Source organism: Lithobates pipiens, unplaced genomic scaffold, assembly GCF_037356315.1.
Source record: "Lithobates pipiens isolate NorthernLeopardFrog02 unplaced genomic scaffold, aLitPip1_a1.2 Scaffold_23, whole genome shotgun sequence".
Classification (NCBI taxonomy): domain Eukaryota; kingdom Metazoa; phylum Chordata; class Amphibia; order Anura; family Ranidae; genus Lithobates; species Lithobates pipiens.
Window position 1 is genome coordinate 53428825 of NW_027507785.1, and position 14409 is coordinate 53443233.

General features: G+C 45.3%; 1 protein-coding gene across 1 annotated transcript in view; it reads right to left on the bottom strand.

The window, feature by feature from the left end:
• Positions 1 to 14409, bottom strand: part of LOC143927521 (netrin-4-like) — a 75709-nt gene continuing 61300 nt past the window's right edge. The window contains exons 9-10 of the mRNA XM_077451624.1: positions 12566 to 12736; positions 1 to 1888 (exon numbers count right to left, since the gene is read on the bottom strand). Coding sequence (XP_077307750.1) covers positions 1752 to 1888; positions 12566 to 12736 — 308 coding nt within the window. The 3' untranslated portion in view covers positions 1 to 1751. The remainder of the gene's footprint in view (positions 1889 to 12565; positions 12737 to 14409) is intronic.

Here is a 14409-nt window from a genome sequence, read left to right on the forward strand (position 1 = left end):
TAGGTTACACATAACCTTTATTTACAAAGCAGTTCAGGAAAAGCTGGACATTACTTTGGTGGTGCATTCAATGGCGAGAAGCCAAAGGCAAGATAAAATATAAACTCAATGGGGTTAATTTACTAAAGGCAAATCCACTTTGCACTCTCCAGTGCACTTGGAAGTGCAGTTGCTGTAAACCTGAGAGGAACATGCAAGGAAAATAAAAAAAAAAAACATTTTAGCTTGCACATGATTGGATGATAAAATCAGCAGAGCTTCCCCTCATTTCAGATCTACTCCTCAGATTTACAGCGGACTGCACTTCCAAGTGCACTTGCAGTGCAAAGTGGATTTGCCTTTCGTAAATAACCCCCATAGTGTTGCCATTTTAAGTGATAACCGTCCTTTCCATTTCAATGTGGCTTTGGTTTCTCTTGTACCTATACTAAGAACAGCCCTTGAATCGTCTCTTGATTGGTCAACCTGTTATTAGAATGTCCTTGGATCTTCTCTTGATTGGTGGACCTGTTATAAGAAAGTCCCTTGGATTTCATTTTGATTGGTGAGCCTGCTAAAAGAACATTGTGGATCTTCACTTAATGCCAAACCTATTATAAGAACATCCTTGGATCAAGGCTTGAATGGTGGACCTATTTATAAGAACGTCCCTGGATCTTCATTTGTTTGGTGGACTTACTATATGAACGTTCTTGGATCTTCTCTTGACTGATGGACCTACTAGTAGAACATCCTTGGATCTTCTTCTAATTGTTGGGTCTATTATAAGATCGTCCCTTGGATTTCTTCTTAAATTGCGGACTTATTATAAGAACATCCTTGGATCTTGTCTTGATTGGTGGACTCTTAATATAAGAACATCCTTGGACCTCCTTTTGATTGGTGGACCTACAATAAGAATGTTCTCAGATCTTCTCTTGATTAACAGGCCTACTATTACAAAAAACTTGGATCTCCTCTTAATTGGTGGACCTACAGTATTAGAAGTACATTCTTGGATCTCATCTTGATTGGTGGACTTAATATAAGAACATCCTTGCACCTCCTTGTGACTGGTGGACTTACTACAAGAATGTTCTCAGATCTTCTCTTGATTGCTGGACCTACTAGTAGAACATCCTTGGATCTCCTACCAATTGGTGAAACTGTTATAAGAATGTCCCTTGGATTTCTTCTTAATTGGCGGACCTATTATAAGAGCATCATTGGATCTCGTCTTGATTGGTGGACTTAATATAAGAATGACCTCAGGCCTCTTTATGATTGGTGGATCTACTATAAGAACGTCCTTAGATCTCCTTTTGATTGGTGGACCTACTATAAGGACGTCCTTAGATGTCCTGTTAATTGGCGAACCTGTAAACTCCTTCATGTGAAATGTTAAACTTTTTGGAAAAATCCAGGTACAAAACAAAACAGCCAGGATAACATACAAACATCCTCCAGCACTTTTCCAGAAAGCACCTGATATCGTTGGCTACAGGAACTTAAAAAAAAAAAGTCAGTTTGGTGCGTCATCTGGTGCTCCACAGACTACGTACTGAAATTTCAAGCCATGTGAGACAGGTGTCTATTGAGAAGCTTGTCTATCCAAGACACGCAAAGCTTGCCAGTGGAGGCTGCGCAGTTAGTTCCTTCTTGTAGTGAAGTCTATGCTACTGCCGGAGTTGGGCTTGTACAAGACATCCTGCTAAAGTCAAGTGCCAAGGGAAGAGAAGATACTTCCATCTTCTCCTCAGAAGGGTCAATAACTATTTGCAGCCTGACCGGATAAAATCAACGGCTTGTTTTGCCCAAACCGCCTTCCAAGGCTTGACTAGGCTGTTCATGTTGACAATCAGTTTGTTGGTCCGACTGTCTTCTGGTCCGGCAATCAAGTAGTCTGTGCCTAAAAATAAAATAAATTGTTACTTATCTGGCTGAAGCTTGTGCTTTCCATGTCAATGCGGCCATTTGTGTAAAGGGCCAGCCCATCCCACGATAAGTTATATGCACAGCCTGGACTAAGTGAAGAAAAATAAATCCCAGAGAGTAGCACATCACACAAAACCTCTAATGCCGCGTACACACGATCGAATTGTCTGGCGTACTTAGTCTGATGAAACCCATTTCACCGGACAATTCGATCGTGTGTGGGCTTCAGCTGAATTTTCCAGCGTGAAGTCCGGCGGACTAAGAAAGTATTTTTGCACTCCAATCTTCCCGTCGGACTTGGGTTTCAGCGGACAATACGTTCGGGAGTATGCTAGTACGGCGGACTAAGAATGACGCATGCTCAGAAGCAAGTACGAAAAAGGAAGCTATTGGCTACTGGCCACTGAACTTCCTTTTTCTAGTCCCGTCTTACGTGCTGTACGTCATCGCGCTAGCAAACGCCGGACTTTCTGTGTGTCCGTGTGTGGCCAAGTCCGTTCGGTAGAAAGTCCGTCGGACTATCCGGCGGATTGTTTGCCGGACTAAGTACGCCGGACAATTCGCTGGTGTGTACGCGGCATAAGAAGCAGTCTCAGCCCAGACTCTATCCAGGCCATGACCCCTGACATGTTTTGCAAAACGCGTCAGGGGTCATGGCCTGGATGGAGTCTAGGCTGAGGCTGCTTTTACTTCTTACACTAGTGTTTTGTGTGGTATGCGTCTCCTGGGATTTTCTTTATTTCCTTCATTGACTTCTATGGAGCTGTGACAAGCCCTTTCCCTGCCTGCACTCCCAGTAGTTGACAGTAGATGAGGACCTACCAGACGCTGGAGCTGCACCCTTAATCTTTTGTATGGGGTCAGAGCCTGGACTAGTCAGCCCCCTGGCTTTTTATACGTCTTGGATGCTCCAACAGAGAGCTCTCCCCACCACTATCCCTGACACTGTTCCCATCCATATGGGACTTTTGAGGGCTCCCATCTTTGTGTGTTCCAGCTCCTCTTGTTACATTCTCCATAACGTAAAATAAATTCGAAACCCCACAAGGATGGTGGAAATTCCTCATAGTGGGCACAGCAGATGTGCAGACCTGGGAACTCAAGGAAGAGATCTCACCAATAGAGCTCCCAAAAGATAACTAAAACCATCAGCGGGGTTAAATCTCTAGCATCTGCCAAAACTGAAACATGACTTTTGGGTTGAGCAAGCCTTTAAAGACCATCTTTACTAAAAGTTACACGAGGCCAATAGCGTACTAAGGAAGGTGTGGTACTCTCTGGGGGTGCTGTGGCTACATGGTGCAACACCAAGAACAAATATCAGGCAGCCACAGCACCCCCCTGGTGGGTTGGCACCCATTGCTCTCCTGATGGTGGTAGTTCAGAGGCAAGGGAAGGCTCATCCTCACAGAGCCGATGGAGGGACTTCCCCTCACTCTGAACTGTCGCTGCATATGGAGGTCTGTATTGAGAGGAGATGGGGGGGCAGGGTTAGTGTCTTTACCAAGAGGCCTGTACTGGGAAGGATGGGAGGTGGGGGTGGTCTATGTACTGAGGTGTCTCTACTGGAGGAGGTCTGTAGTGCTGTACTTGAGGGGTCTGTACGGTGTATGGGGGGGGGGGGGGGTAGGCTCAAGTTTTATTTTATCCCTTAAGGCCCCTTCCACTGGTAGCGCAATTTTGTCACACCCTACACCTACATGGCACAGCAAATTTTAACACTGCATGCCAAACTCTCCAATATAGGTAAAACGGGCTATGTCTCAACCGTGAGCCAAACCAAACATTTGACTTTCAGTGAGGTCCCGCAATGTAAATTTTGCTGTTTGTCAATAAAAAAAAATGTGAAAAAAAAAAAAAAAGCACAGGCATCAGGAGACGACAGTATCACCCTCTGAAAAGCAATGCACCACTAGTGTGAAAGGAGCATTAAAGTAGAACTATAGGCAAAACAACTTCTTTTTTCCCCATTTCATTTTGGATAGTGTAAGGGAGCGTTACAACCCTTTTTTCGCCATCTGTGTCCCAGTGGGGAGATTTCTCTTCATTTCCTGTCCCATATCCAAACAGGAAGTGAAGCAATCCCTGCAAATTTCAGGAAGTCTCTTGGGGGGCCCCCCCCAGGTCACCAGAACTAGTGTCTCCTTTGGATTTCCCCTCTATTACTGGGGAAACACAAGGTTTGGAATTTTCTTTTACTTTCACTTTCAGTGATAATGGTGAACAGGACAAATAGAGAGGGTGAGATCTCCGCAACGAGGACATAGACAGAAATAAAAACTGACAGGTACTCTGATCTCTCTCCAAAACTAGAAATAAAAAAGTTTTGCCTCTAGGCCAAGTTCACACTGGTCTGCGACATGAAAGTCATGGGACTGTCGATCGGACTTTGCCCTTGCACTCTGCTCTGATATCGATCCGACTTCTATGCGACTTTAATGAATAGGATCCGATTTTGATTCGACTTTGAGAAGAAAGAAAAAACAGCATGGGGTCCCCCTCCCAAAATCCATGGCAGGCCATTATCCGAGCATGCAGCCTGGTAGGTCAGGAAAAGGAGGGGGGAAACGAGTGGTGACTGGACTTACCATGCCTGAGGTGATGATGTCACAATGGGGCGGGATCTCTGAGTGACATCACCACATAGCCAAGCCCCATAGTTATATAAAAACAGTCAGAAACCGGAGCTGACAGAACGGTGGGAGTCTTTTTTTTTTTTTTATCCGGTCGGCGGTGACAACAGCCATCGTGATTGATGTTGGAGCTACTATGGGGGACATTATTCATTTTTAATAAAGGACATGCCAAAAACCGTCTCCTGTTTTTCTTACACTACAATTTTTTTTTGGGTGAATGGGTATGGGTACTTTATACCCCATACTCATTCACAAGGAGGAGGTGGGATCTGGGGGCCCCCTTTCTTTTCCGATAAGCCCCCTGCCCTCAGACCCCCATGACCACAGCCCAGGAGGGACAACCCTTGTCCCCCCCCCCCCCACCCCAAAGCACCCCCCCATGTTGAGGGCCTGTGGCCTGGTATGGTTCAGGAGTGGGAGGGGGCGCGCTCGCCCGCCCCCCCCCCCCCCCCTTTCCTGACCTGCCAGGCTGCATGCTCGGATAAGGGTCTGGTATGGATCTGAAGGGGGACCCCACCCCGTTTTTTTTATTTTTGTTTGTTTTTTTCAATACATTTTGCATTGTTAACATTGCCTCTGAGCATATTACAAGTCAGATCAGTTAAGATGCTGATCCAACTTGGATGCGACTTCCATTAAATTCAATGGGTTGAAACTGGACCCAAGTTGGACCAAAGTAGTGCAGGAGCCTTTTCAAAAGTCAGACCGACACAAGTCGGACCAGTTGAAGCAAGGATCCTCAAACTACGGCCCTCCACTCTGACATTCACAGACATGACTAGGCATGATGGGAATTGTAGTTCCTGAACAACTGGAGGGCCATAGTTTGAAGACCCACGAGTTAAAGGACATGTAAAGTTTCATTTAAAAAAAAAAAAAAAAAAACATGTTATACTTACCTCCTATGTGCATTTGGTTTTGCACAGAGTGGCCCCGATCCTCCTCTTCTGGGGTCCCTCAGAGGTGCTCCTGGCTCCTCCTCTTCTCGAGTGCCCTGTTGGAGAGCCGTTCTCCCTTGGGGCACTCGTGTGGGCATGCTTCCGTGTCCTGCTGCTGCGTCCATTGACACAGTTAGCAGGACTCGGCCCTGCCCCCTGGCTCCCGCATCATTGGATTTGATTGACAGCAGCGGAAGCCAATGGCTGCACTGCTATCAATCTATCCAATCAGGACCTGAGACATCGGATGGAGCTGGTGTGCTTGTCCCCGTCGCTGGAAAGACAGGGCTCATGTAAGTAAAAAGATGAGGCTCGGGGGGGGGGGGGCCGCATCAGAGGAGGTTTTTCACCTTTACGCAAGGTGAAAAACCTTGAGAGTTAACAACCCCTTTAAGACGGCTCTCATAGGGAAACATTGATTTTTACATGTCATGCGACTTGTGCACTCAAATTTGTAGCAATTGTCGCACCAGTGTGAAGCAGACCTTAGTTATACTTTAAGGCAGCAAACTTATTATGGCTAACAGATGAAAAAAAATTACAATTTTTTGAAAACTTATTGCACCACAATACTTTGTGTAGCATTGTGCATTGGGCTCCATAGTAAAATGCATTGGATGCTATTCCCAATGAATGGCTCTGCATTGCACATATGGGCAGTGGGACACAGGCAGCAATAAAAGCTCACTGGGGGTTGTAGCCCTTCCTACATCTATCCGCAGAAAGTATGGTACAAAACACATGGCGGAAGTTACATTCATCACAGAAAAAGAAATGATCACCGTTGGCAATATCCAGTCAGCACTTTACCACGGCTGCAGCTGCAGGGGAGATCTACAGTATGTGAACACGACTGAGCTTTGCAGAAGATGCTCAAAGCAGGTCAAAAGCAGAACTTTTCACCCATATTAACCCTCCGCAACCCCCCTTTCTTATCCTGCCATGCCATGCTATGCCATGGGCAGGTACAGCCAATCAAACGCTGCTCAGTGTGATCAGAGGCTACTCTCTATACAATGACGAGTGTTAGAGCCTCTGATCCAGCGGAGATGGATAGGCTGCCCTGCCAGCTCACGTCTAATGAACGGCCCGAATCATTCAGCTCCGCTGGTAGAATGAACGTTTTGGACAAGAGACAGAAGCGAGTGATCTGGTCCCCCGTGCGGCACAGACGAGTGGGAACAGAGAGGACACTGTGTCTGCCGGCAGTTTCTGGGAGAGAATAGAAAACTGGTATTCGCTGCAGGGTGCCCATTCCTGACCCTTCTGAGCAGCAGATGAGGCTTGCGCCATGCTGTGTGGGCACGACCCATGCCCAAAGCCGCACTGTTTCATAGTCACACTGCATATGCTAGTAAACCCAAAAGCAAACATTTATTATATTGCAGCCTACCAATACTTACATGTGGTGGCTGCATTCATTTTCTTTTTTTTAAAACTTTCTTCCCTTTATTTGAAGCTTGTGATCCGGCCAGTAAGTTCACAAGCTGTCCTGCAGATGTAGCAGTTACAGGGATGAGACAAACCATTTGCCACTGACAGGGGGTGATTACAACGATCAGCTTTTATTTATGTAAAGCCTTTATCCCACAAGGAAATAAATTGTTTGCTGTAACGATCCGGCATTGAGGCCCATAGGTGATCAAGGAGTTAGCACTCTTTGATCAACTCTTTGGCCTTGGAGGACCAGAGCCGACGTCTGGTCCAGCCTGGAAGAGTTTTTTTTTTTGTTTTGTTTTTTAAAGCAAAGGATCAACTTTTTTTTCTTTTTTGTTTTAATCTTTTTGTTTTTAAAGATAAAGAAGAGATTTAGGGTCTTTCTGACCCCAGATCTCTCCATAAAGAGGACTGGTCATCCTTATTTCTATTACAAGGGATGTTTACAGTGTTTAAAGTGATCAAAATATATATATATATATATATAATAATAATTAAAGGCACAGTGTAAAAAAAAAAAAAGTAAAATAAAAAATATAAAAAAAAATTCAAAGCACCCCCATCCCTTAGCGCTCGTGTGCAGGAGCGAACCCATACACAAGTCACGCACGCATATGTAAACAGTATTTGAACCACACATGGGGTATCGCCACAATCGTTAGAGCGAGAGCAATAATTCTAGCAAAAGACTTCCTCTGTAACTCTAAAAAGTAACCCGTAGAGGAATTTAAAATGTGTCCTATGGAGATTTTTAAGTATCGTAGTTTGTCGCCATTCCACGAGCGCACGCAATTTTAAAGCAAGACATGTTAGGTATCTATTTACTCGATGTAACACCATCTTTCACATTATACAAATTGGGCTAACTATTCTGTTTTGTTATTTTTCAAATTTATTTTTTCATATCAAATTGCGTAAAACATTCTGCGAAAAAAAATTGCAATGATCACCATTTTATTCCCTAGGGTCTCTGTTAAAAATATATACGCTTATTATGATTTTTCTTTTACCAAAAATATGTAGAAGAATACATATCGGCTTAAACTGAGGAAAAAAATAAATTTAATATTTTTTTGGGGGATATTTATCATAGCAAACAGTAAAAAAAAATTGTGTTTTTTCAAAATTGAGATTTCTTTTAGTGGTATTTGATCACTATATTTTTTTTTTTTTTTTTTTTGCGCTATAAACAAAAAAAGAGCGACAATTTTGAAAAAAAAAACAATATTTTTTTTTTACTTTCTGCTATAAAACATTTACCGAGAAACGATAACTGAATAAAGTGCAGCGCTTTATTCACTCATCATTTCTCAATTTTTGTCACATTGTCGTGCTAGCTGCTGCATTTAACTTGTTTGGTAAGTGCAGTAATTTCCCATACCTGCTATAAAACATATCAAATAATAAAAATGAAAAAAATTAATTTCTTCATCAGTTTAGGCCAATATATATTTTGCTGCATATTTTATTTTTCTTTTTTAAAACAATCCCAATAAGCGTATATTGATTGGTTTGTGGAAAAGTTATAGTATCTACAAACTATGCGGTATTTTTATGGAATTTTTTTCTCTATTTTTTACATTTTTCTTTACTAGTAATGGCATCAATCAGCGACATAGCGGTGGACATTCCGACAATGAAATTCTACGATTTATTTCCGACGGATGTTGGCTGAAACTTGTCTTGCATACACACGGTCGCACAAATGTCGGAAATTCCGATCGCCAAGAACGCGGTGACATACAACGCGTACGACGAGCCAAGAAAAACGAAGTTCAATACCAAGTGCGGCTTCTTCTGCTTAATTCCGAGCACACGTGGATTTTTGTGTGCGCCGGAATTGTGTACACGCTCTCGGAATCTCCGACAACGGATTTTGTTGTCGGAAAATTTGAGAACCAGCTGTCAAATTTTTGTTGTCAGAAATTCAAAAAATTTCCGATGGAGCCTACACACGGTCGGAATTTCCCGACAACAAGCTCCCATCAAACATTTGGTGTCGGAAAATCCGATCGCGTGTACGTGGCAATACAGTGATCAGTGCTAAAAATATGCACTGTCAATATACTAATGAGACTGGGAAGGGGTTAACATTCTGGGGCAAGCAAAGGGTTGAATGTGTGCCTAACCAGTGTTTTTACACAGTGTGGAAGGAAGGGGAAGGTACTAGGGGAAGACATGGATCCGATGTCCGTGCTTTGCAGGAACACAGGATCCATACCTTCCCTCCTGACAGAACGGCGACCTGCCTTGTTTACATGAGCAGACCGGCGTTCTGCCTGTGTACAGAATGATTTGCAGATCAGCTCCCACCATGTGTACACGCATGCGCTCCCCCCACCCCCCCCCGACCCGGGAGTGTCAGATCACATACTAGGTACGGGATCAGGTGCAGCAGTGCCACCTTGCCGCCGTATATGTAAGTTATCCACTTGCTTACTGGGCACCTAAACCCCCTTCCTTCCCAGACCAATTTTCAGCTTTCAGCGCTGCCACACTTTAAATGACAATTGTGCGGTCATACAATACTGAACCTAATTTTTATAATTTTTTTTCCCACAAATAGAGCTTTTGGTGGTATTTGATCACCTCTGTGGTTTTTATTTTTTGTTAAAAAAATTAAAAAAGACTGAATTAAAAAAAATAAAATGCAATAAAATATACAAAACCGTGTTATATTTTGTTAATACATTTTGCAAACAGGTATTTTTTCTCCTTTATTGATGTACAAAGATGAGGCTACAGTGATGGGCACCGATAGGCTGCACTGATGGGCACTGATAGGCGGCACTGGTGGGCACTGATAAGGTGGCACTAGTGAGCAATGATAGGTGGCACTGGTGGGTGGCACTGAAGAGCATTTATAGGTGGCACTGAAGGGCACTAATAGGTGGCACTGGTGGGCACTGATGAGGTGGCACTAGTGGGCACAGATAGATGGCACTGGTGGGCACTGATAGATGGCACTGGTGGGTGGCACTGAAGGGCATTTATAGCTGGCACTGATGGGTGTCAGTGATGGGCACTGATGGGCAGCAGCGATGGGCACTGATCAGCACTGGTAGGTGACACTGATAGGCAGCACTGCTAGGTGGCACTGATGATGCATTGATTGGCACCACTGGTGGGCATTGATAGGTGGCACTCGTTGGGTATTGATAAGTGGCACTTATGTACTGGTGGGCACTGATTTGTGGCACTGGCAGGCGGTACTGGTGGGCACATATGAGGCGGCTTCTCTTCAGGACTGATGTCCCTTTAACAGAAGCTGGTGATCGTTTTTTTTTTTTTTCTCACGCCGTCAGCATGAGAAGAAGAAAAAAGACGATTACCGATCTTTTGTTTACATCGCGTGATCAGCTGTCATTGGCTGACCTTATTTTAGACCTGGTGATCACTGGGTCTCTCTCTGTACTTTAATGTGCAATGCAAGCATAGCTGATGGGGAGGGCCAGCAGGTCACTTGCCTCTGCATGTCACAGCTGTTAAAGGGTCTAGTTAAAGCAGGATGTCTTTCACTGACCCCCTTAGTTTAGCTCTGTGCTTCTCTATGCAATGCAGGCAGATCATGGCTGGTGGGAGGAGCCAGTAGGGTGCTGTACATAGCTTACTGATAACATCAAAGCACCTTTCCTCTGTACTCCTTAGACTCTTATGCAAGCAGTGGGAGGAGTTATGCAAATATCAAAATGCCTCGTTGGGTGTTTGTCACTCTGGAGGAGGAGTGGGTGTTTCTAGGTAGACTGTATGCAGATTGCCATAGGTAACACCCACATGTGCTGCTGAGCCTCTATGATTGACAAAACTGAAATCCAATGAATGAAAAGGGAAAGGTTTTTTTTATTTTATTTTAGTTTTTATTTAAAGACCAAAAACTCCACTCGGTGCCAAAAAAAAGTGCACACACATAAAGAGTGATACACAAAACACGTAACAGCACACCTCCCAACTTTTTGAGATGGGAATGAGGGACACCTATCAGCAAAAGTAGGCAGGGATAGGACACACCCCTTGCCACGCCCCCCTAAAGGGGAATCGTACAGAAAATCAAGATTGGTTAAAACCACAAGTGCTTTTTTTTTACCACTACTATTCCTTTATATTTCCTTTATATTGGCTTTTGGAATTTACAAATGCAGCAATTTAGAAATCAGATGAAAGGTTTAGCGCTGGACTTTTTGGTAGATAAAAAGTGCATTTTATATACAACTATATAGATCAGACCAAAATGAGGGACAAATGAGGAGGAATGAGGGACAGAGGGACATTGCTCCAAATCAGGGACAGTCCCTCAAAATTAGGGACAGTTGGGAGTTATGCAACGGGTGTACACATAGTCCTCCTAAAATCGAAGGACCTTGCCCCGATCCCCCGGGGTGTTGGGCTCCAGACAGGGACTGGGGTATTTACACTTCGTCCATCTGGCCGAAACCAGACAGACCCCACCCTTTGGAGGGTGTGCGGAAACAGACCCACCCAAGTGCTAGGTGGGGCTCCCCCAAAAGGGAGACCCCATGAAAGAGGGAGAACTAAGCCATGTCCACCCCCTTACCCAGACTTTGAGGGCAGGCCCGAGGACCTACACCCTACCAGTGACACGTGCAAAACCGTATACAAACAGAAAAGAGACAAACAAGGGCAATAAATAAAATGAATTGGGGGGGAAGTGGAGAGAGGAAGTGAAAGTGATCATTGTGCATTACAATGGCCGCCCTTTGGCCAGGAATAAAAAATTCCTCTGGTCCCAGCCAAAAGGCCCGGCACAAAAAGTGTGTGGTAGTGCAGTGACCTTGGTGCCGCAACACAAAGTGACCCTCACTCACAGTGAAGTTACGGCACCCCTGGACTGCCACTCCAGGGGCACATGCACCACCGCCTTCTTTCGGGCCCCGGCCCTTCAGCCGGACCAGTGCAGCCTCCATCCCTGCCAGACAGTGAGCCCTTCTGGTTTTCTCTGGGAGAACCGCAGACGCCAAATACGGTCCCCTCCGATACTCGCCTTCCAGCCCCCCCCCCCCCCCCCCTCCATCATACCAGTGGATTTGCATGGCAACACCCCGACCTGCTCCAAAACGTCAGGGTGACAGCTCCTCCACCGGACGCTGACGGGAACAGCGACCACACCAATCCTAGCCAAAAGGCCCGTGATGACCCGGCCTCCGGCCAGACCAGTGCAGCACCCATCTTCACCAGGGGCACCCTTCTGACTCCCTCGGAAAGGGGACAGGTTGGGGGGGATAAGCCTAGATCAGTGATGGCAAACCTTGGCACCCCAGATGGTTTTTGAACTACATTTCCCATGATGCTCATCTACACTGCAGAGTGCATGAGCATCATGGGAAATGTAGTTCCAAAACATCTGGGATGCCAAGGTTCTCCATCACTGGCCTAGATACTGCTGGACATCCTCCAGCTAAGAAACAAGGCGGTGCTCTATCTGACTTCCTGCAGCTTCTAATGCACATTGTGAGAAGCTCACAGTGTGCAGTGAAATCAGAGTAAGCCGTTTCAGTCCAAGAGAGGAACCGGTACAACTGTGTTTCAGTCCAAGCAACCGTCGCCCTTCCATCACAGGTGGCAACGTGGAGATCTGCCTGGATCATATGCTGCATGGTGGCTCCGCATCCCAGAGGACCATACCTGGGTTAAGGATGGGGCAAGTGCAACCACGGTTGGTCCACGATTCCGGATAGATGCTGCGGTTGTTTCTTCCAATCTTGACTTTGCCAGATTTCAAGACCTTCTTGACTTTCACCACCACCTCAGCGTGGGTGCCTTTGTCGTGAGCGGACAAGATCCGAGCTTTTATCACTGGTAGAAAGACAGAAAGGCTCATTAGATATCACCAACCATTACTAGCAGAAGAAAAGGGTCAGGGATGAACAAAGTTGAGAGTTTTCACGAAACTGCAGTGAAAATTTTTAAAAGTTTAGAAGAATGAACGGAGGAAGGAGGACGTCTGCTTTCCTTTTATATTACAGTGTTCTGCCCCTGTTGCCCCCCCCCCTCCCCGGGCACAAAGTACATGTAGTGCTATGTCCTATTTTCCTACATGCTGTGGAAGGCAAGCTACACTATATTGTCAAAAGTATTGGGACACCTGCCTTTACACACACATGAACTTTAATGGCATCCCAGTCTTAGTCCGTAGGGTTCAATATTGAGTTGGCCCGCCCTTCGCAGCTATAACAGCTTCAACTTTTCTGGGAAGGCCGTCCGCAAGGTTTAGGAGTGTGTCTATGGGAATGTTTGACCATTCTTCCAGAAGTGCATTTGTGAGGTCAGGCGCTGATGTGGACACGAAGGCCTGGCTCCCAGTCTCCACTCTAATTCATCCCAAGTGTGTTCAATTGGGTTGAGGTCAGAACTCTGTGCAGGTCAGTCACGTTCCTCCACCCCAAACTCACTCATCCATGTCTTTTTGGTTCTTGCTTCTCCGTCACAGAACTGTGAGCTGATCCTTAGGTCACAGTTACAGCGCATGCGTGATTTACCGCATCCCCAGGCTGCTATGATAATGTTGTAAGCACGCTGAGAAAGTCTATGGGGGAGGGCGGGGGGTTGATTTACTAAAACTGGAGAGTGCAAAATCTGGTGCAGCTCTGCATAGAAACCAATCAGCTTCCAGGTTTTATTGACAAAACTTAACTGAACAAGCTGAAGTTAGAAGCTGATTGGCTGCCATGTACAGCTGCAACAGATATCGCACTGACACGTTTTAGTAAATCAACCTCTATGTGTTACAGATTTTTATATTAAAAAAAAAAAAATTGCCTTGACAAAGCTGGACTACTCTTGAGATCTTAATTGCATGTGGCATGAGGTTTAAACCCCCGCTGACAACTGCTTTGTCTGCATTACGTCAATTTCAGTTGAGGCGGTCATTAGCAAGGATGCTCACATACAAAAAGGACTTTTTTTTTTTGGAATTAGGGGGTGGGGGTATTGCTGTATGTTAAAAGGTTAGATCACACAAAAGTAGAACCCCCTGGGCCTGATTCATCAAGCTGACAAACCACTGAAGGCACCTTTAAGTGCCCTTCAGGCATGCTAACCTGGCCTCTCAGTCAGTATTCTGGTCTTGTGTCGTTTTAGCATGCCTTAAACGCTAGTTAGCATGCCTTAGGTGCGATTGAAGCTTTAAGAACTGGCCATAACCCGTGAAAATTTTAACTGGTTCCTAGAGAATCTACTAAAATCCCGCTCCACGTGTGGCCCTGTCCGCCACCTCCCTCTGAGCATCCTCCCATTGAAAAATTAAAGGAGCCGGATGGAAAATTGTCAGCTGAACAGCAGCTGCATCCAGCTACTACTTCCTTTTTATTGAAGCTTTAGGCCTCTTTTCACACGGGCGTTTCATTTTCTTCATCCGCTCAGTCACAGTATCTGGGGGCTCTCTTGTTAAAGGATGCTTCCAGATTCTGATAAGCTCCACATCCGAAGATCCCCACAACCACTGGACAGGGTTGAGGCCAGGGGAAGAG